This window comes from Cololabis saira, chromosome 10 (genome assembly GCF_033807715.1).
Source record: "Cololabis saira isolate AMF1-May2022 chromosome 10, fColSai1.1, whole genome shotgun sequence".
NCBI lineage: Eukaryota > Metazoa > Chordata > Actinopteri > Beloniformes > Belonidae > Cololabis > Cololabis saira.
Window position 1 is genome coordinate 4,580,303 of NC_084596.1, and position 23,019 is coordinate 4,603,321.

Genomic DNA, 23,019 nt, shown 5'->3' on the forward strand with positions numbered 1-23,019 from the left:
GCCCCCAGTTTATTTCAGAACTTTGGTCGTCGTTGGCAGAAGCTTTGGGAGTGCAGGTACACCGTACCACTGCATACCACCCACAAGCTAATGGCCTTTGTGAACGTTTTCACAGGTCCCTCAAAGCAGCGCTGCGTGCTGCGCTCTCGGATGGTAACTGGGTGGACCGCTTATCGTGGGTCATGCTCGGTTTGCGCACGGCCCCGAAGGAAGATTTAAATGCGTCGCCCGCAGAGCTCGTGTTCGGTCAGCCACTTCGTGTGCCAGGAGAATTTTTGCCTGAAAGCTCGGCTCCGCAAATTCACCCAGCAAGCGGTCCCTTCGCATCAAATCGTTTTTTGACCCCGGGGCCCATTCACCACTGTTTTCCGCGGACATTCATTCCATCGGAGCTCAAGTCGGCTCAGTTTGTCTTCGTGCGGCATGATGCTCATCGCTCTCCTCTACGGCCTCCATACGACGGCCCCTTTAGAGTCCTCGAGAGAGGCCCTAAGGTTTTTTTGTTAGACCTAGGTGGCCGCAAAGAACACGTTGCACTAGACAGGCTTAAACCCGCACACACTGTAGCGGATGAAGCTGTGGTCCCGGCCCAGGTCCCCCGTCGTGGACGCCCTCCACTGAGACCTCCTGTCGATGCTGCAAAGGATGGACGTTCTAATTTACCACTGAAGACTGTTATTTTTTCTCCGCAGCATCCTGCTCACACTGATGCTCCTGTGGTGGTACAGGAAGGACGGCGCAGCCGTTATGGTCGGCTGATTAAGCCACCAGTGAGGGACTGATGGGCCCTTCCAAGGACAACCTTCTGGGTGTTCTGGGGGGGGCTGTGTGGCGGACACAATAACGGACCTCGCACCCATCAGGACTGTATGGAAGGGGGCGTGGTCACAAGCATGTATTTGGTTGCTTAGCAACGTGTGTTAGTTTACAGTTGTCAACTGACAGTTCTTTTAGTTCAGTGGGATTCCGCTGTCACGGAATAAAGACGTGTTTTACCAACCTCTGGAGTCGAGCCTCATCCTGCCACAATATATGAATAGTTTTTATAGTGATGTAATTGTGTGGGATGCTTTTGTATTTTACTATGAGGTAAGGGAACTGTTAATTGAATTTGTGCACATAAATCAAATGTGTGCATATTCTACAGTTGTGCATACATAAATAGAAATGTAATTCATGTAGTTCAGTGCAATAATGAAATTAAATTAAGTTTCATCAAACTTTATTTTCACAGTACAAACATCTGTTGGTTCCTAAATAAGGCTGCTCATTTTGGTTTTAAAATGCTGAGATATTTACTGCAGAACTGTAACCTTCCCTCAACAAAATCATCAATTTTTGGGAGTATGTGAAGTTGGTTGGTGATGGGGGGAGGCAGAGCTGCAGGAGAATATTCCAGGGCTGGTCCTCCACTCTTCATGAGTCCTACAGAGTTTCACCTCCTGTGCCGGTTCTGGAGCGGTAGAAGATGCTGTTGGTGACGGCTGGTAAAGATCCTTCCTGTTGTGTGTGTGTATTGTGATAAAGTTCTTTATTTTCTGTAATGCAATTTAAAAAAAAACAAAAATGTCAACATTCTGGATTCATTACAAATCAACTGAAATATTGCAAGCCTTTTATTATTTTAATATTGCTGATTATGGTTTACAGTTTAAGATTAAGATTCGCAGAATATTCAAATTTTTTGAGATAGGATATTTGAGTTTTCTTAAGCTGTAAACCATAATCAGCAATATTAAAATAATAAAAAGCTTGCAATACTTCAGTTGATTTGTAATGAATCCAGAATGTATGACATTTTTGTTTTTATAATTGCATTAGAGAAAATCACAATATTCTAATTTTCTGAGACAGTCCTGCACTTCATCTTCTTCTGACCAGCATTTCTTTCAGACCCAGCTGTTCTGTCAGTCAGTGCAGGCAAGCCCGGTTTTCCCGTCTCACAGCATTTTCTACCTAGAGAAAAAAAAAGCCAAGTAAACTATGATGTTGTTCGGATACCAAAAATGAAGACATATATGTCAAATAATCTTGTTACCTTCCATAAGATCGCAGCTGAATGGGAACAGGAACTCCAGGTCCAGCAACACGAACATGACGCAGGTTTGATTCTCCAGCTTCAGTTACAGCAGCCGAGCTTTAAGCCCCGCATTGTTCAAACACTGGCCAGGCTCGACATTTGCTTTCAAATAAACAAAACGATCATGTTTGTATGACATGACAAAACCGACTTTGTCTCTGTGCAGATATTGATAAACCTCAGAAACTTTCAGTTTGTCCGTTGCGGATTGCAGGAAGTAGGAGCAGATCAGCTGTCAGTTCTGCTGCTGTCATCACGTTATCATCCCAGTTCTGCACTGAATTCTGGTGGTGAGAGTAACGCCATCTCCAGTCAGAGTATAGAACCGTGTTCCCATGACAAAGACATAGTTGTCGACATTAAAAGCTCACGAGCAGCGAGTCTTTGCTTTAGGTTTGTGTCCACGCCGCTGTGTTTACACCAGTAAACGCTGAACAAACCCCTCCCGCCGGAAATGACAAGCATTGATGCAGAGGAATGGCAGCGCCCGTGTTTTGGCGCGTAAACTTGTCTATAAGATTAAGGAAGAACAACAACAGCAGAGGGCGCTGTTGCTACATTTGGTAACGTGTACAATTCAGAGGCGTCCTGGCTACTTTTGCACCCTGGGTGAACTGTCCAACAATCAGATAAATCAATCACCGCTTAGGAGGCAGGTAACCATATATGGTAAGTATAAAAGTTACCATCCTTCATAGCTCTGTTACTTCACATAAAGCCAGGACAGTAGTGGAACAGGTTTGTGTACTAAATATATCACAGTGAGGTGAAATAAAGCTGCTCCAGACGTAGAATGAACTTGTTGTGTCAACAGGGTTTTTATAACAAGTTGAAGGCGTGTGTTGAGGGCCCTGTGGCTTAGTTGGTCAAAGCATCTGTCTTGTAAACAGGAGATCCTGGGTTCAAATCCCAGCAGAGCCTTTAAACTCATGAAGACAAAGGTAAAGGCTGAATTACAGTTCTGCGTCGCACACGGCGCAGCCGTGACGCCGTCACGAACCGTTCAGACTTCTCCGTCTCTCCATTTGGTCGCGGTGCAGTACCCCCCGCGGCCACTAGTTAGCGATCTTTTTCTGAATGGTTTATCCGACTTTTTCCGGTCACAGTAAATCAAAGAAATAAGGACAACTATTGTGCAAAAAACAAAAACAAAAAAAAATCACACATAAACGAAGAAAAAAGCCCTGGAAGTTCAATACTGCTTCAAACCGGAAACCGGAAATGCTTCGCTTTCAAACGAACCAATCACAGCCCTCTCGGTCTGCGAGTGGACGGCGTCTCCTCGGCGCGTAGTTACAATTTTCGGGAGGTGCACGTCACTGACGGCGCATGTGACGGCGTGTCCTCTGCGTCGATCCAAACCACACGCCGTAGGCACGGCGTCGTTTTGACGCAGAAGCATACTGACACCTTAAGGATGTAACTCTTGTAATGTTTAAAACCATGTACATGTGGAAAAAAAAGTATCCAACTTCTGGGTTTTCCACACGGTTGGATAAAGTCTTCTCCTCCGTTAGGGAGGAAACTGTTTGTCAACAATTACAATGTTTCTCAGTGTAGTAAGTTCTTCATGTGACATTTCCTAAGCAGTAGAAAGCAGACTGAACTCATCACATTTACCAGCCCTCATGAATATTGAGGTGATTATTGGTCATCAGTGAACAGTCGTTGGCTGACCGTCACTGCCAGGGTTCTTGAGAAAGCTTTGATCCAGTCAGGAGTGGGTACAAAGAGAGATCTGTTCATTCAAATGTCAATGACAAACCTCTCCAAGTCTATGGTCTCTTTCTAAGAGGATGCTGTTTCCACATGTCTAACTGAATATACCTGCAAACATGAAGACAGTAATCTAGAAGTTGTTGTATAAGCTGAGGGACAAATGGAGGTAAGTATCTTGTGATATTGGAGAAACATCATCAAATAGTTACTTTCCCTGACATGGAGACTGCTCATCTGGTCGTAATGCTGGAAAACTGTGACGTCTCATTCAGCAGTTTCAGGTTCTTTCCTGCAGCGTTGGTGGTGTAGTGGTCACTCAGCATGGCTGCTTACCAAGCAGTTGACCTGGGTTTGATTCCCAGCCATCGCAGCAAACATGAGGGTGTTAAGAGTTCTCTTAACGCTGGGGGAAAGTTAGCAGTCTTTATGAAAATGAACTCAAACAGTCAACACGTATGTCTACATGGACAACAATACTCTGATCAGAATCACATAAAAGGTGTTTGTGTTTTGTTGAAGTGGAGATAGCAGCTGGGTTTCAGCTAAACATGCGGTGAAGTACCAGGAGAATGCTAGAGACAGACAGGTGGGAGGTGGACGGGTCCAGCATCTCCTGGTGCCGTAGGAGACGATGATGGAGCAGTAGCAAAACCATGAATGAGGTGGAAGATGAGACCTCCATCTATCTGGATCTCCTTCTGCCTGAAGCCTGTTCTTCTTCCTCCCTGATCGGACATCTCTCACATTGTTCTGCTGCAGCTTGTTCTCCGGCTTCCTCCTCCTTATCTTTAATCTGGACTTTCACTAGTTTTTGTCCTGGCTCAGAGTGAACAAGTCCCACTTTGCTGCCATTAACATTGTTACATTATTGTTTGGAAACATGCAGGTCCCTCGGATTAAGAGTCTGATGCTCGACATCTGAGATACCGAGGTCTCGCATGAGAACTTTGTTTCTGTCTTTCCTCCATTTGTTTTTTTAATAGCTTAAGATGAATATTGAAAATGATCATGTCATTACTTAACAGTCAGAAATAGCTGTCAGCAGTTAATCCACCTGAACAGGGACTTGAACCCTGGACCCTCAGATTAAAAGTCTGATGCTCTTCCAGCTGAGCTACTCAGGTCACATTTGGAGTGTTTTGTTTCTTCTTTTTCTTCATGTTTTTTCAAATATAAGGCATTTGAGAGGTTTTGAAAAGTCCTGGAGGAACTTTCAGTGGTTGTTCCTCTTAAACATGACAGGAAATGCTGCTCAATTCTGCTTTAAACTTTGTAGGTTTTTCTTCCATTGAAGTCTTTCTGTCTGGAAAAAGTCAGTCTTCAGTTTTCCAGTATTTGAACTTAATAACTGTGTATCAATGTCATTGGAAAGTCAGTGTCCATCTCATTTTGAACCTTAATATTGTTGCAGGGGATCTGAAAGACCACCATGTCCACCGTGCCCCAAAAGTCATCTAACCACAGAGGGACTCTAACCCTCAATCTTCTGATCCAAAGTCAGACACCTTGTCCATAAGGCCATGTGGTCCACGAGCTGCTCCTCTTTATCATTCCATTGTTGGGGAGAAAACACCAACATGGAGACGAGGTGACATTTGACTAAACTCAAATGTCTTGAGATGAGATGAGAGAGTAGCTAAACTAAAGTGTCCTCTAAAATGTGAATGTGAGTCAGGAGACCAGATCTAACTACCTGAAGGTTAGCATTAGCATACCAAACAGAGGAGAAGGTGAAATATTTAACCAACCATGTGGAAGACCAGACATTGGATACATTTTTCCACAAAGTCTGTGTTTTTTATCATTCCAGGAGTGTATATATGTTTATATATTTAATTTATTTGATGAATTGTCTCTTTGTAGGCCTTGGTCTCTGCAGGGTCTCATATGTAGAGATCTTTATGATTGTTCAGATGCTGCTGTGGTAAGTTTGTTCATTCAGTTGTGTTCAGTGGAACAGGTTTGTGTACTAAATATCTCACAGTGAGGTGGAATAAATAAATAAGGTGGGTTCATTCAACTGATACTTCAGTCATTCTAAAATGTGTGAATGAGTTTTAAAGAGACCTACCTCCACCGACGTAGACACAACACCTGGGTCTTAAAGCTCAAATGAAGGTTCCCATGTTCACATAGGACTGTGGCCCAACACACCTATGGAAACATTTACCGGTAAATCATTAGTATTATTGATACCTGTACTGGTCTGGAGTGAACCCAATCGCAGCACAGATGAAGCAGGTTGTTGTATTTAAACAGTGTTTATTTGGAGGTTATAGCAGGTCAGAGCAGCAGCAGGGACTGGATCAGAGTTGGATCAGTTCCTAGAGGATGTTAGCTGGTGTCGTGCAACAAAGGGAGTGCTGCTTCACTTATTACACAGTTATTCATAATTATAATTATAATAATAATGAAAATGACATATCAAATTGAATCATCAAAATGAAAAAATTCAAACGGGGCACAAGCAACTTATCAGGAAATAATAATAAACAGCTCAATCAGTCTTAATGTAGCTGTTATTCTCTGCGTGCCAGACTGTTGCCAGGGTTGGTGCTATAGAATAACAGTGAAGGAAGTCGTCACTACACACCTACAAAATACCTCTTTGCTGCTATTAACGTTGTGATGTTATTGTTTGGACACATGCAGGTCACTCAGATTTAAGGTCTGATGCTCTAAATCTGAGATACCAAGGTTTTGTATGAAAGCTTTGTTTCTGTCTCTCCTGCATTTGTCTTTTTTTATTTGATAGGTTGAGATGAGTCTTGAAAATGATCCAGTTGTTTCTTTACAGTCAGGAATTGTGGTCATCAGATAATCACCTGAACAGGGACTTGAACCCTGGACCCTCAGATTAAATGTGTGATGCTCTTCCAGCTGAGCTACTCAGGTCACATTGGGAAGACTTTGTTTCTTCTTTTTCTTCATGTTTTTCCAAATATAAGGCATTTGAGAGGTTTTGAAAAATCCTGGAGGAACTTTCAGTGGTTGTTCCTCTTAAACATGACAGGACATTTACAAAGGAAATCCTGGATTGCACCAAATGCTCCAAGATGAATGATTTTCCACTTCAGAGTGTAGAGTTCACCTTCTGGATTGTAGATGGAGGTTCTGTGGCTTAGTTGGTCAAAGTGCCTGTCTAGTAAACAGGGGTTTTGTCCGTTGGCGACACTCACTGGTGATGCAGTGAAGTGCAGAATATGAGGAAACTTAACGTCAACAATAAATTCACGACCACGTGAAGGACATGACAGTCCCGACATCACCAGATAAATTACACAAGAGTGGAGCTGCAACAATCTCACAATCAACCACATGATCTGAACAAACAACTAAAGGAGCTCAACGATGGAACCTGCAAATCCTGATGGAGCTTTGGCTCCGTTAGAGGAACCTGCTGATGCAGGATCAGGAGCGAGTCCTCAGGCACCAAACTGATCTGCTGGTCCAGGACTAAGACTGGACCATCAGCTGGTTTAGTCTGGACCTGCTGGTCCAGGACTAAGACTGGACCATCAGCTGGTTCAGGTACCAAGAGGATCTTCTGGATCTCTGCCCTGAACTGGACCAGCTGCTCCGGTTCAGACCAACATGATGCTTCAGCTGGAGCTGCAGGTCGGACATCTGTCTGTTGTCATGACGACCGTATGGGACGAGTACTGGAGATAAAAGCCAGATCCTAAAACATCCCATAACTGTGTCTGGACAAAAAACATTAAAATACATTTTGCAGCAAAAACCGGTTCTGTAAAGATGTCTTAAATAAAAAAAAGGTGTCACGGAAAGGTTGGTTGAACTGATGTGATTCAGAATGAAATACGTTTTTATTGAATGTTTAGGCAACTTTCAGAGTCTGATATGGACTCGGCTGCAGGTTCTGCAGGATCCAGAAAGTGTTTCTCCGGTGTTGTGCCAAAAAGTGATTGCCTGCCAGAATGTGATTTCTTCTGATTTGTGGCCGCGGGAGCGCGCACAGCAGCCCGTTGAGCGAGAGCGCTAAAACGTCAGAGTTTCAGATTATGAAACTCAAGAATGAGATCAAGTCATATTTAGGCAGAAACAACTTTTCATTAACTGTATTTGGCCTTCAATCAATATTTGGCAGGTAAAAAGACCCATTTTCAGGGGAGAAATCAGATTCTGGGAGGCAATCACTTTTTGGCACGACACCTGTCTCTCCTCCTGCAGATGCAACACTCCGAGTTACAGCAACTTTGCTCTTTTTTTCTCACGTTTGCACCTCGATAATCCCGTCGGCACAAATTGTCTTTATTTCTGCAGCAGAGGAATCAGATCGTAATGCTTCATGTTTTAAATATAAATTGTATATTGTTCACATTGTTATACTTATGAGAGTGGTGATCACGGACATCCATGTGTAAGACTCAATAAACGTGTACATTGGTCTTAATCCGTTAGTATATAATATGCATGACAATAAAGCAGAACGAGGAGCCGTTTTTGATCCACCAAACATTCTGGTACCCGTACCCGTACGATCATAATAAAACCACAACTCTTCACCGAACGCAACGCAAAGCAAAGAACACCATAATGTAGGTGTCAAACTGAATCCCAGAAGGGCCGGTGTCCTGCATGTTTTAGATGTTTCACTGCTTTAACACACCTGATTCTAATTAATCATCGTCACCAGCTTGTCATCAAAGTCTGGATAGTTGTGTTGATGACACAGTCACTTGTATCATGGTGCAATGAAGCAGGGAAACATCTAAAACCTGCAGGGACACCGGCCCTCGAGGACTGGAGTCTGACACCCCTAAATGCCCCAAAATGAATTATTTATTCCAGCTCAGAGCCGATGTTTTCTTTTTTTATTTGTTTTACCTGTTTTTGCACATTTGTTGTTAGGATGAGCAGTTTTTAATGGATAATTGTCTTCATTATCATATTCAAACATATTTGAGGGAGGAGACAAGGCGGAGTGTTGTGCTCCCGCATGTGCGCTCAAATCCACGCTGATTGGGATGTACAGAGAAACCTGCGTGGATTTGGGCGTACGCACAGCTTTGTACATATGAATTTTTGCGTTCTTGTTAATTCCACGCACGGATTCAAGTTGAAATCCACGCACTCTTAGTACATGAGGCCCCTGGTCTCCTAACTCACATTCATTCTTTTACAGGTCACTTTGGTTTAGCTACCCTCACGGAGGGTACGGAGTTCAATAATACACACAATATTTGATCATTTAAAAAAGGGTGGCATCTAAAACATTCAGGATGAAAGGAAAAATTGGGAACGCTGCTACAGAAGATGTACACCCATGTTCCACTCTGGTCAGGATGTACTAAATCTCTCTTGAGTGGATCTGCGTGCACAGCCACCTTTTACAATAAGCAGGCTTTGGTGTTTATAAAAGGTAACTCAAAACGCCAATGTAAGATGAGGAAAGAAGTTTATGTGATAATATCTTTTCCCAAAAATTGTATCCAAAGACAGAATATCTAAGGAGTGAAGCATCACATATATTTCAAGGAGGGAGTAAAGAATCTTTCAAAGGCTACTGCTGAAGTCCTAGTGGCCGAGTGGACAAGGAACTGGCCTCCTAAAGCAGGGATTGTTGGTCCAAGTCGTCCCATCTAATTTTTGCAGGATATGAAAATAGAGGCTCCAATAGAATGAAGAATTTTGTTGGCCAGTTCTGTGTTTTATAGTTCGTTGGTTAGTATGATTCTCGCTTCGGGTGCGAGAGGTCCCGGGTTCAATTCCCGCAATGCGCCGCACTCTTAGTACATAAGGCCCCAGATCTAACTCTCTGACGGCTCAATAACCACAGAGGGACTCGAACCCTCAATCTTCTGATCCGAAGTCAGACGCCTTGTCCATTAGGCCATGTGGTCCACGAGTTGCTCCTCTGAGGTGACCGAGAGGTTAGGGTGAAGTATGAATCTTCCACCGAAAGCCAACGTTATCCACAACGTTGCAAATGTTTCCAAACGTAGTGGGTGTTTTGAACACACCCAGGACGCTCAGTCAGGCTCCCTTCAGCTCCTCCCTCTGCTGCCCAGGTGCAGCATATCAGGTTCATCTGGACCAGGGGGGTATTCCAAGAAGGAGGTTCAACAAACACTGAGTTAAAGTCTCATCTTGAGGTTAGTTGAACCCATGACGACTAAACCCGCTCAGTTGGTTCCAACACACCGGTTATGAATCAACTCAATTGGTTAACCCAGAGTTGTGCGAGTCCATAAAGACATCATCTATCGAGGGTCGAAAAATGGAGCAGCAAGTCCTCCTGGAGGCGTATGAGGAGGAGAGGGCAGTGATTACAAAAAAAGTAACACTAATACATCTGCCAAAGCACCTGATATGGCAGAGGAATTACTGATCGCGTCAATGCGTAAGTTTAGGCCATTATGTGAATTTCCTATTAAACAATGGGCAAATGAATCGAAAAAATAAAAATAAAAAAAGTGAAAACTGTCAACTGTATTTTATTAATTGAAATGATTAAAACAGATTGGATCACGCGCTCTGTGACCATCTGCCATGTCAACCTGCTGCTGAAAGGGAGCGACCGGTACCGGCTCCTCCGGTACCGGCTCCATGCAACAATTCTATCCCAGCCCTGTCTGGGCAGACCCTCAGCCTGCGCAAGCACTGAAACCTCTCCTTGAGAATCCCAAAAGTCATTTAAATCCCCCCCCGGGATCTGCTGTGAGTCACGTTGAAGCGCGTTTCCGCTCCAGCATCTGGATCGGGGTACGGGGTAATGAGCGTGGGGAGGCACGGATATCCTCTATCCCCCAGGAGATAGCCATAAAATTCTCCTGCAATTGCACATATAGCATAAAGTTAGACACATTAATATTTGCAAAACTGATCAATATAATATTAGTAATATAACGCACTCTGTAGAAATTTGATGTTCAAATTTGATTCCCTACATCCTGGCATCATGCACAGAGCCTGGCCATCTCGCCTGTTTGATATTAGATTTCACAGCAAAAAAAACAGGGTTTACGGCTGTGTATACCCCCGTTATTTCAGGTGCTAGCACGGGAATTTATGTAAGGTAAACCAGCCGAAAACTAAAAATTTCCCCGGTCCGGAAACACCCGTATTGTACTGGGACCTCCTGCTGTGTTTGGAGTAGCCAGCTCAGCAGGGTGCCATGCTGGCTATTGTCACACAAAGGTGTGACATTCCAGACTTGAGGGGGGCGGGAACTTCACCCCCCCAAGCCTCACCCCCCCCCCCCCCCCCCCCCCCACACACACACCTCCAAGCCCCACCCCCCCAACCTCCCCCAACCCTCACCCCCCAACCTCCCCCAACCCTCACCCCCCCAACCCTCACTCCTCAGCCCCCCCCCCAAGCCCCATCCCCCCAACCCCCCCAAGCACAGCAACCTCTACTGGTGCAAAAGAAAATTGCACCCAAGAGAGGATTACTGCAAGCTACCTGCAGTTTACCAGGCTACAAATACATGCACATTTCAGAAATCAAATAAGCAACCACCTCAGTACAAGTAAATGTATTTATTGCAGAAAATTAAAACACAGTATTCCAAAAAGTTCAGTGTGTGTCCACATGAAAAAAACAAAAAAGGCACTTTTAAAAGCAAATCTCCGACAAAGAGATCAAAACTTAGTCCAGTCAGTGAGCACTTCTCTCTCTCGCCCTGGAGGCCAGCAACTGCAAAATATAGAGTAGCAATTAAAATGTGTATAATTTTTTACCAATATTCAATTAACACTAAATTAAAAACATCTCAGTTCCATATACTGTAACTCACTAACCCAAATATTGCTGTAACTTACCCTTGTTTTCCGTTGTCTAGTCTTCATTGCATTGTTTAATTTCTTTTTCTGGGGAGCATTTTCTGGCTGATCGAGACGATGGCTCCTTTTCAAAGACTCAAAATAAGTCTTGCAAGCAGCTAAAGCACAAGCGAAAATACAATTAGAATTTAATTAGTTTCAATATCTATTCAAAGCAATTCTAAAAGAACAAGGATGGATGTGCCTTTCTTTTTACCTGTTATCACGTCGCTGTCTGTGTCAGGAAAAGCAATGCCGACCTGCTCCAACATGTATGTCGTAACTGCAAGGTTATGTGGAGAATTGATACTGTTGGGAAAGAGAGGAGCCATGTTAGTTGATTAAAAACAAACTCAAACCCCAAAGCAACCTTTTATTTATTTTTGTGTGGAGAAAATAGATCTAGATCACACGTGACTACACTGAGCACACGTGACACGTTACTAAGAATACTATAGAAATATTGATTTAATATAAATACCATGTCATAGCTATCTGTTTCTGGTTATTTTCATATAAAAGTACGTTTTTCAATGTTTATAATTATTCACAAGTATGCAGTGTCATAACTACATCTCTGATGTTGATAAAAAACCAAACTGTTTGAAAATCTGTTGAGAATTGAGCAAGTTAAGGTTGTTTAAGCAGTACAGGCACCATTAAACACAATGTTAGAGTGAGCGAGCTCTCCTGTGGCAAGATGGCCGCCGTGTGACGACGTCGCTCTGCATTGGCAGCAGCGCGGACGAGTCATCTAGCCTTTAATAAAGTCCATAGACATATATAAAGTTTATATATGTCTATGGTCCGACCCATCACTACTAAATCAGTTTGGTTTTTCAACAATTTCTTTCCTAATGCCGTTTATTCATTTATTTTTTATTTTGCTGTGGTAAATTACAGTGATTACAAACAAAAAACATATATTTACCTTTGTTTTGGATCCAGCTTCATAGCGTTGTTTTCAGAATTGTGTAAACGTCTTACAGCCTCCTGTATAGATTAATAATACAAAGTTAGTGTGATTCTAAAAGTATTTAAGCATTATTACCTCATGTGGACATGCAGTTAAATGTAAAAGGAATTGTGCACAGTCCTTAGTCATAAGCAAACTTACTTACAGCAACACGTGTGTTCTTTGCTCTTTTAATCCGTTTTGCGGGTGTGGAATCGGAGCTGAAAGTTTCAACACGATCAGAGCTTAAGTTCTTCACTTCCTCGTCCAGTAGCTCAAATCTGCCGTCGATGTCCTGTAGTCTGCGCTCTATCTTTTCAAATCTGCTGTCTACTTTTTCTTCGAATTTCGATATTTGTCGCGACAAAGAATTTAAAGCATTAACAACAACAGATACACCTGAACCGGGACTTTCTCATGGGGAAGAAGATGGAGTTGACCGTCCTTGTCGCTCTACTGCAGGTCTGGTCAGAGTAACATCTGCTTCAGGTTGATTTGGATAAAAGCACAAGGACCGTTTATGCGACATGTTTTACAACAATGCAGCAGTATCTCCTCAAAAGCAAAAAAAGTTCTACCGGGCGGGAGCAAAACAAACAGTAACTGACTAGGACAAACTTTAAAGACCCCCGCAACTCTCAACGCTGTGAGACAGGAACCAATCACATTGCTGAATCAATTCTTAGCCACGCCCCCGCAATAACATGCGCTGTGATTGGTCTGTCAGGACTAACAGTAAAAAGTGGGGTCAGTAAACTCCCGATTACAGCTCAGAAATGGCCGTATTTCACAGTAAACTTCTTTCACCAGTAAATTCCCAATAACAAAAAACAACATTTAGTTGAACAATGAACTAAACATAGCCTGCCCAAACTAAGCAGTCAGACTTTGTGTGGTGTCCCTGAACAGCAAATGTAGCTTTCTGGTAAAAATGTGATTGTGTTGCAAAAGTGTTTTTGTAGAAAGAACACTGAACTAAATGAGGTCAAGTTTGTGATCTGTTCATGATGGTCTACACATTCCAGTGATAGGCCCTATGTCCATTTGCTATTCATGTGGGCCAATTGGGCATAAACAGGTTGGGGGAGTTTGAATGGTAACTCACAGAAGTGTTGATGGCCGTTTGATGGCTCTCGATGGCTGCATTTTTTGAACAAAGGCCTAAAGGTCCCCTGCTGTTCCTCTACCCGTGGCAAAAAAGTGGGGTCAGTAAACTCCCGATTACAGCCCAGAAATGGCCGTATTTCACAGTAAACTTCTTTCACCAGTAAATTCCCAATAACATCTACATACACCCAGCAAACACAAACATTACCGGTTAAATGCTATGTCAGCATATTCCCATAAACTCATCTTTTCGTGCTGTGTTTGCAGCATCGCATATCATCCTGGCAAATGAAAAAATATGTTTTCAAACATTAAGAGAGCGCTCAAAAATAAAAGCAGCTTACGGTTCCATTATACCTACTTGCACATGCTGTGGAAACCTTTCCTGGGCGGGTATTCCAAAGGAGGTTTACTGGCTAAACTGGGTATGTTAACTCAGGGTAAATGGTAAACCTGCATGGGATTTCCGTTCCAAAATGGTCAGGTTAAGTAAGTCACCATGGTAACATAGGCTCTGAACCAAACCTGGTAGGGGGTAGGTTTTATGCCGGTTTTGTTCAGATAACCCAGTTATGTTCGGGTATTTAAGCGCAAGTTCAGGAGGGCTGCTGCGTAACTTGTTACACAATGGCGTTTCCCTTTGACGAAGGTCGCATTATTGATAGAGAAGCCCAAATTGTTCGTGCAATTCACCGTGAGAGGGTGATAAGACCACGGTATGACATCTTATCTTTCCCCGATGAGCATTTGCGGGAGCGCTACCGTTTTTCAGCCGAATCCCTGCTGTATTTAAATAACCTTCTCCATCCATATATTGAAAACGTTACACATCGTGGGTCTGCCCTCTCGTCGCTGCAAACAATGTGCATTGCTCTTCGGTTTTTTGCGTCTGGGAGTTTCCTCTACAGTGTCGGAGACGCTGAACACATAGGAAAAGCAACTGCCTGCAGGTCGGTGCGTAAAGTGTGCCTTGCGCTAAAGCGCTTCATGCACCGTTTTATTCGTTTTCCTGGCCACAAACCAACGAGGGTCATTAAGACGGAGTTCCACCAACTGGCAGGTAAGCATCGCTAGGTTTCTCAAATATGCACAGAAATCTTTGCTGGTTAGATTACATTTAATGAGCATTGGCTTTATTGCAGGCTTTCCAAACATCATTGGATGCATCGATGGGACGCATGTGCCAATTACAGCACCATCCCAAAATGAGGCTGACTTTGTCAATAGAAAAGGTTTCCACAGCATCAATGTGCAAGTAGGTATAATGGAACCGTAAGCTGCTTTTATTTTTGAGCGCTCTTTTAATGTTTGAAAACGTATTTTTTCATTTGCCAGATGATATGCGATGCTGGAAATCTCATATCCAACGTGGAGGCGAGATGGCCAGGCTCTGTGCATGATGCCAGGATGTACAGAGAATCAAATCTGAGCACCAAATTTCTACAGAGTGCGTTATATTACTAATATTATATTGATCAATTTTGCAAATATTCATGTGTCTAACTTTGTTTTATATGTGCAATTGCAGGAGAATTTGATGGCTATCTCCTTGGGGATAGAGGATATCCGTGCCTCCCCACGCTGATTACCCCGTACCCCGACCCAGATGTTGGAGCGCAAACGCAGTTCAACGTGGCTCACAGCAGAACCCGGGTCAAAATAGAGATGACCTTCGGGATTCTCAAAGAACGGTTCCAGTGCTTGCGCAGGCTGAGGGTCTGCCCAGACAGGGCATGTGATATAATTGTCGCATGTGCCATATTGCACAATTTTGCCACATTGCGCAATGAATTCACTCCAGTCGTCGAGGAGCCGGTACCGGAGGAACCACTTCAGCAGCAGGCTGACATGGCGGATGGTCATAGAGTTCGAGACCAAATATGTTTAAATCATTTCAGTTAAACACAGTTGACGGTGTTGACTTTTTTATTTTTTCAATTCCTTTTCCCATTTTGCTTAATTTCCTGAAAAGAGAAACATTGTATTAAAGTTACAATATGGAATCACTGACAGGTTGTTCTGCACATCATTTCTCTACCTCAATTTTAACTTTTAGATACTCCATCTCCAGATCAGCCTTGGCTGTCTGGCGCTGCAGATGGAACATCTCCAGATCAGCCTTGGCTGTCTGGCGCTGCAGATGGACCCTGTAGAGTTCCTTTGCCGACATCTAAAATAACAAAGCAGCCATGTTCAGCATTTGATGGAGTTTGGCTCATTTACGCATAAACTATGATTATTTCTTACGTTGCTGTATTGATTGTAGCTTGTAGCCGGCTCCTCAGCATCTGCCTCGTTATCAGTCTGAAGTACAAATTCATTTCACTTAAGTGAAGACTGAACTATAGGTTGAATAATTTGAAATTGATCACGGCAAAGGCTTTACCTCTGTAGAGAGTGTTGGTGGCTCCTCTATGGCCGACAGTGTTTGTTCATCCTCCTCCTATGGGAAACAAAATAGGCTACTGGCTGTGGGCTTGATTAATAGCCTAAAACACTGAAATAAGGACTTACAGCAGCAGTATCAGCATCTATGGGTAGCTGCTCCACCAGCAGCAGTACTCCACCTTGAACTAAGAGGTTGACAAATTGGTCATTTTCGTGTTAAAGCAACACTTAACACACAAGGAGGTTTTTTTATACAATATGGTAATTGAAAAGATAATAATCGAATATTCCAATTGAATATTTTATATTGAATAAGCCTAGGAAACAGCAATAGGTCATACTGGATACATGAAGGGCTGACTATTAGGCGTAATTAGGAATAATACATTGGACAAGAGGGTTGTGCTCCTCCTGGGAGGTGGCCGGCTCTGACGACGTCCCCCCAGGAATCCCCTCCATCATCGGCCGGCCCCGATTTACAGAGACTGCCAGCTCCTCGACAGGGGTGAGGGGTTCAGTTACCCCTGCGCCCGTCCTCCTCGCCTCTGCAGTCTTCTTATTAGCTTTAAAATAGATGCATCTTGTTGGAGCATGACAATAAAAGGACCATATGGGAGACAATAATAAGAATCTTATTGGGCTTAATTTGTGCCAGATCCTGCTGGAACACCTCCTTTTATCCACATTCCCTCGGTGTTTTATTTCTCATTGAAGTTACTCATAGATCGCTTGTTTGTCTATTTCGGATGCATTTAATTTAATTTATTTAATCAGAAAAAAGAGAAGAGGGCCTTTTTCTTTCTCTGCGCTCTCTCCCCGATCTGCTGCGCTGTGTCCCGTCACCGTCTCCATCACCAAGCGGTTTCCCAAATCCAACTCAGCCTGGATCATTTCTCGTGTCCTCTGCTTTTTCCCCACATCCAAGTAATGATCTGACATGTTTGCTGCATTTAACACCACACGCCGCTCACTCCACGCTGTTCGCTGTTTGATTGCGTCACCAAACACGCCGTTATTAGGCCTAATTGTTCGTTTTTTCCCACTTATTCCACCGAATAATAAGCTTGTTTTCTGTTTAGAAAGTACAAACGTAGGGAGATTACACGTAATCTCCCATCTTTTACTTGTCTCTTTACTCTTTTAGGAGTTATTTTCAGAGTTTCTTTCAGGAGCACGGGCGGGTGGTGCGGTGAAAAAAGGCTGATTTATGGTTCCGCGTAAAATCGACGGCGTAGCCTACGGCGTAGTTACGCGGCGACGCGCACCTTTCAGTGCGTGTGCCGCGTACCCTACGCCGTTGGGTCTGCGTTGGTGTAACGCGGAACCATAAATCAGCCTTTTGAAAGGCGAGTTTCAGCTGTCAATCAAAAGAACGTGGTAGAACTTGGGGGCCGATAACGCGTACAGTGTGGACAGAGCGCGTCCGATGCCACGCAGTGCGACGCAATAGTCGGACGCTCGCGTCCATAGGACATGGTGTTAATGACCCTCGTAGGTTTGTGGCCCAGGAAAACGAATAAAGTTGTGCATGAAGCGCTTTAGCGCAAGGCAAACTTTACGCACTGAACGACAGGCAGTTGCTTTCCCGATATGTTCAGCGTCTCCAATACTGTACAGAAACTCCCTGATGCAAAAAAAACGGAGAGCGATGCACATTGTTTGCAGCGAAGAGAGGGCAGACCCACGATGCGTTAACATTAAAAACATTAACAATGGTTAAAGTTAAAACAATTTTTAATGGTTAAACATTCAAAATGGTTGAATTGTAACAGTGGTGTCGCTTTCATTTTTTCTAACATTATTAGCTGATTATATGTATAGTGGGCTGGCATCAGTATTTGATTTTAGAATTAATTTTGAGTATATTTCCCACAGACTATAAGTTGTGGAATATTACTTTTTTAAACATAATATTAAGATAATTTAAGGCAACTGTAAGTGTAATTTTTATTCTATATAAACTTAAAACATTTAGAAATATTTTTATATTTTTGGGTAGGTAATCAGTTACAAAATATTTTATGAGTTCTGTGAACTTATTAGGGTTTACAGTGTATGGATGGAGAAGGTTACTCAAATAAATCAGGGATTCTGCTGAAAAACGGTAGCACTCTCGTAAATACTCATTGGGGAAAGATAAAATGTCATACTGTGGTCTTATCACCCTCTCACGGTGAATTGCACGGACAATTTGGGCTTCTATGTGTAACAAGTTGCAGCAGCCCTCCTGAACTTGCGCTTAAAACCCCGAACATAACTGGGTTATCTGAACAAAACCTGACGTACTTAACCTGACCATTTTGGAACGGAAATCCCAGGTTTACCATTTACCCTGGGTTAACATACCCAGTTTAGCCACTAAACCTCCTTCTTGGAATACCCCCCAGTTGAACAATTTGTAGGCAATGCACCCACACTCAATGTAAATAATCTTTAAACTTTATGGTGACTGAAAACTGCCTGATCAGCTCTGTTTTATAAAGCACATTTTTACATGAATAAAATAAGAATAACAAGAAAATAACACAACAAATGTTGAAGCACAACAGCCATGAAGACCATTTCTACAAGTGTTTGAACCAGCAATTTTAAATGTCTCATACCTGTTTAGATGTTTTTGTATAAGATTAAGGAAGAAGAACAACAGCAGAGGGCGCTGTTGCTACATTTGGTAACGTGCACAATTCAGAGGCGTCCTGGCTACTTTTGCACCCTGGGCGAACTGTCCAACAATCAGATAAATCAATCACTGTGTGAGAGGAGAAGGTGAAGACTTGATTCAAACATGTGGAAGAATCCTTTCCTCAGCCCTAGTGTGTAATGGATAAGGCACTGGTCTCCTAAGCCAGGGATTGTGGATTCCAGTCCCACCTAGGGTGGCAATGTTTAAAATTGCTCAATGCAAGACTAAGTTAATATCTTCACATCCTAATTTCAATACAGCAAGATTTGCACCTTCATTCAATCATTACTGATTGAACCCCAGAAGTTTTTTTTTTTTTTTAATTTACTATTCCTGTTGTTTCGATTGTCAAACAAACTTGACACCTTTGGACATTTTAATGCCTTTTATATATTTAATTCCGTTGATGAATTGTCTCTTTCTTCACAGTGACTCTGTCGATGCTAACATTCCAAGTCAATTCTATATTATAATCACACAGACATATACATATATATATATATATATATATATATATATATATATATATATATATATATATATATATATATATATATATATATATTTATATATATATATATATATTTATATATATATATATATATACATACATACATACATCCACACATACATACATACATACACATCCACACATACATACATACACACATACTCATATATATCTATTATATAATAACACTACTATGCAATAATACCATTATATCTCATGTACTAAAACAATCATATTACATACACAACTATTCCATACCGAGACCATTACTTGGATAGATATTTTTTAAGTAGTATTCTGAATTGATTATTGTTAGCAAGTTTTACATGATTGGGTAAAGAATTCCATTCTTTCATTCCTCTATACAGGACTGTACGTTTGATGGCATTAGATCTAACCTTAGGTATTGTAAAATTCCCAACAGTTGCATGTTGCAACAAATGCTGCTTCGTGCAACGTTTCAGTCACCTTTTTCTAAATCTGCTATCCCGGTACTTTCTACCGTCTACAAACAGCACCTGAAGCCCGGCTAGCTCAGTCGGTAGAGCGTGAGACTCTTCATCTCAGGGTCGTGGGTTCGAGCCCCACGTTGGGCTGAAATCACATTTATGAAGTTTGTTTGAAGTGTAGAGTCCAGGTTGAAGGTGAGCAGAAAGTAATCACCTCCACTGCTGTTCTGGTCACTGAGATGGATTTTACTGGGTGAGACTGGTGACATCATCAATGACATCACATGTCTTTGATGACAGTCCAGGGTTTGATTATTTGTATTTATAACAATGTATGTGAAGCATGTAATTGATTTGTTGTTATCAAATGTAGCAACAGCGCCCTCTGCTGTTTATATTGAAACGTAAACATTTTGCTTAACATTCTGCAGTGTAAAACATAATCTCAGGTATCTGAGACACTATGGAAACCATCCCAATCTCACGCGCAGTGCAGTCACATCAGAAATTATAACCGATGTTGTAGTTTGTTAAGGATCTGGGGCCTCATTTATAAAAGAGTGTGTAGGATTCATACTAAAAGTGTACGTGCGCTCAAAAGCCGAAAATGGCGTGTGCACAAAAAAAATCCTGTGCCATCTGTGCGTAATGTTCGCTTTATAAATCACAGTCCAGCTGGAAGGTTGCGCACGTGTATTCGCCTCATACCCCGCCCTCTACACGCCCACTTTATACCATGAATGGTGAATGCAAACTACTTGATGACTGTATTTGCATATGAATGAGCCTGCTGAGCATGCGCAGCGCCACCTGCAGTCTGTTTCTGCTGTGCGTCAGGATGAATGAGATGTGTCGAGCCACCGTGCCACTAAATTTCATGGAGACTGAGATGGAGATGTTGTGGATGAGGTGGAGGCAGGAAAACCACATTATTTGGTGGTCACAGTAGTGGCATCACTAACAAAAAGAAAGCGAGTGAGTGGCAGCACGTCGTTGCTGCTGTAAACGCCGATGTCGTGCCAAAAAGGGATTGTCTGCCAGAATCTGATTTCTGGCCGTTGGAGCGCACAGTTGAGCGAAAACGTCAGATTTTCAGATTATGAAGCTCAAACCCTGTCCAATAACAGCTAACCTGTCCAATAACAGCTAACATGTCCAATAACACCTGACCTGTCCAATAACACCTGATCTGTCCAATAACAACTGACCACATAGGATCTTTGCTGGAAAACACAAGACCTTTCTTAACTGAACCCTTTTTCGGGGCAGGTAACCATTTATGGTAACTGTATACCTAGATACCAAGCTTATTTCCAGGAATTCTTAACAGAAAAAAAGAAAAGAAATAGCATTGTTTCACCTCGTTCATAGCTCTGTTACTTCACATAAAGCCAGGACAGTAGTGGAACAGGTTTGTGTACTAAATATATCACAGTTAGGTGAAATAAAGCTACTCCAGAGGTATGACGAACTCCTTGTGTCAACAGGGTTTTTGTAAGAAGTTGAAGACATGTGTTGAGGGCCCTGTGGCTTAGTTGGTCAAAGCATCTGCATTAACCGTTGTTGGCAGGATTTGAACCTGCGCGGGGAATCCCCAATGGATTTCTAGTCCATCGCCTTAACCACTCGGCCACAACAACTTGTCTCATGCTTGAACATTTTGCTGAAATAAATGTGTGTTTGTTTGAATCAGAAACATTAGTCTGAGGTTTGTTCCCGTACTTATCTCACAGCTAACCTGTCGGGACCAATTTCAGTGTGAAATATTGATCACAGATTATCAGATGTCCTCGTTAGTATAGTGGACAGTATCTCTGCCTGTCACGCAGAAGACCGGGGTTCGATTCCCCGACGGGGAGAAAGCCTGTTTTGGATATGCATGACTGATACATATGAACAATGGTCAATAAGATAAAAATCACTCTTCCACCCACCAGGCAGTTGATCTATTCCTGCTAAAAAAGCTGTCATTGATGAAGTTCTTCTAATACAAAACAGTGCTGTAAATCTTCCAGTGGATGATATGCTCTGTTCACTGAGAGGTCCTGATCCAGAAGTTCAGCCAGACAAGGACCTTTTTCATGTGAGACAAACACGATAGCCACTAAACTACAGAAACTGTGCAGCAGGTTATTGATCATCATTCAATTTCTATTTCTATTCCCCCTTAATGTTATAAAAAAAACATCCAGACAGGTATGAGGCGTATAAAAATGCCGGTTCAAACACTTGTACAAATGGTCTTCATGGCTGTTCTGCTTCAACATTTTTCTATTTTAATGATTACTGTTATTGACATCCAGAACCATCATCCTTGGTGATGTCATTAATGACAGCACCTGCTTCTGATGATGTGACCGTGATTTTTTCATTGCCGGATATGTGTTTTGTGGCTCGTTGGTCTAGTAGTATGATTCTCACTTTGGGTGTGAGAGGTCCCAGGTTCAATTCCCGGACGAGCCCCACAGATTTATGCAAATTGTGGTTTTTCTCCTCCAAGTAGCAAAGTTTCAAGACTGTAGTACAATGCTTTACCTGAAAACCAACATTGGCATGATGTGTGAATGCTGAAAACCTACATCTTGCTTCTCTTTCATGCCAAGAGGTCAGCCGGTAAGGCGTAGTCCATAAACCCTTTCCCCTTTCTTTAATTGGGCTCCTTTTTTGTTTTATTGCCCCAACCAATGTGCCTTTTTTAAATAATAAAATATTGTTTGTATTATTGAACTCTGTCCCCTATCTCCATCCCTGAGTGAACGAACCTTCGTGTCCTTTTGTAGAGGTGATGATTGACCTTTAGTACGGGTCCTTGGGCCCTAATCAAAGGTGGTGTTGTCGGTAAACAGAAAAAGATCTTCAGATCTTAAACTTAAATAATAGTGAACGTGCCGCCACATAAAGATATATGTTACCTGTCTTCTTGCACATATATGTGTGAGACTATACATCTGATTATATGTTTGACAAGTCATCAATTAGGACCCTGTTGGGCCACATTCCTACGTGAATTATGTGATTATGTGATAATATGAACAGTGGAGGCCTTAAGCAAACTTTAAGGCCTTGTTCTGAGACCAGCCTCAATTTTCCTCACAGACCGCATGTTTGGAACAAAGAAAACCCCCCATGGACTCAAAGCTCAAGCAGGATTTGCATCTAAGGCCCTTCAGTGATAAGGAACAGCACTCTGATTGGACACAGACCCCAAACTGCAGGAAGACTTCCTGGGCCCAGCTATAAAGGGCAAAGCTTCCCTCTCCTCCTCATCTTCTCTTCTCCCCTGCTCCGCTCTTCTCTTTTGCTTTTTTCCCTACAGGATCTCTGAACCTCGGACCTGCCG

General features: G+C 42.5%; 1 protein-coding gene and 7 non-coding genes across 8 annotated transcripts; 5 read left to right on the forward strand and 3 right to left on the reverse strand.

The window, feature by feature from the left end:
• The first annotated feature begins 2,927 nt into the window (after nucleotides 1–2,927).
• trnat-ugu (transfer RNA threonine (anticodon UGU)) lies at nucleotides 2,928–3,001 on the forward strand. Its single transcript has one exon. It is a non-coding gene; the product is annotated as a tRNA-Thr (tRNA).
• A 1,092-nt stretch (nucleotides 3,002–4,093) lies between these two features.
• trnag-acc (transfer RNA glycine (anticodon ACC)) lies at nucleotides 4,094–4,169 on the forward strand. The gene has a single exon. It is a non-coding gene; the product is annotated as a tRNA-Gly (tRNA).
• Nucleotides 4,170–4,850: 681 nt separating this feature from the next.
• On the reverse strand, nucleotides 4,851–4,923 carry trnak-uuu (transfer RNA lysine (anticodon UUU)). Its single transcript has one exon. It is a non-coding gene; the product is annotated as a tRNA-Lys (tRNA).
• Nucleotides 4,924–9,590: 4,667 nt separating this feature from the next.
• Nucleotides 9,591–9,663, reverse strand: trnar-ucg (transfer RNA arginine (anticodon UCG)). Its single transcript has one exon. It is a non-coding gene; the product is annotated as a tRNA-Arg (tRNA).
• A 4,530-nt stretch (nucleotides 9,664–14,193) lies between these two features.
• Nucleotides 14,194–15,557, forward strand: LOC133452341 (putative nuclease HARBI1). The gene is made up of 4 exons (XM_061731591.1): nucleotides 14,194–14,708; nucleotides 14,791–14,903; nucleotides 14,984–15,095; nucleotides 15,177–15,557. Exons 1-4 carry the CDS (start codon nucleotides 14,276–14,278, stop codon nucleotides 15,548–15,550), a joined length of 1,032 nt encoding a protein of 343 aa, XP_061587575.1. The 5' UTR covers nucleotides 14,194–14,275; the 3' UTR covers nucleotides 15,551–15,557.
• Nucleotides 15,558–19,753: 4,196 nt separating this feature from the next.
• Nucleotides 19,754–19,826, forward strand: trnak-cuu (transfer RNA lysine (anticodon CUU)). The gene has a single exon. It is a non-coding gene; the product is annotated as a tRNA-Lys (tRNA).
• Nucleotides 19,827–21,237: 1,411 nt separating this feature from the next.
• On the reverse strand, nucleotides 21,238–21,319 carry trnas-aga (transfer RNA serine (anticodon AGA)). Its single transcript has one exon. It is a non-coding gene; the product is annotated as a tRNA-Ser (tRNA).
• A 147-nt stretch (nucleotides 21,320–21,466) lies between these two features.
• Nucleotides 21,467–21,538, forward strand: trnad-guc (transfer RNA aspartic acid (anticodon GUC)). Its single transcript has one exon. It is a non-coding gene; the product is annotated as a tRNA-Asp (tRNA).
• Nucleotides 21,539–23,019: the final 1,481 nt, after the last annotated feature.

Excerpts from the sequence above, each read along its gene's own strand:
- LOC133452341 (XM_061731591.1), top strand. The coding sequence starts at position 14,276 with ATGGCGTTTCCCTTTGACGAAGGTCGCATTATTGATAGAGAAGCCCAA. Across the intron at positions 14,904-14,983 it reads TCCACAGCATCAATGTGCAA|ATGATATGCGATGCTGGAAA; the intron begins GTAGGTATAATG and ends TTCATTTGCCAG. Across the intron at positions 15,096-15,176 it reads GAGCACCAAATTTCTACAGA|GAGAATTTGATGGCTATCTC; the intron begins GTGCGTTATATT and ends GTGCAATTGCAG.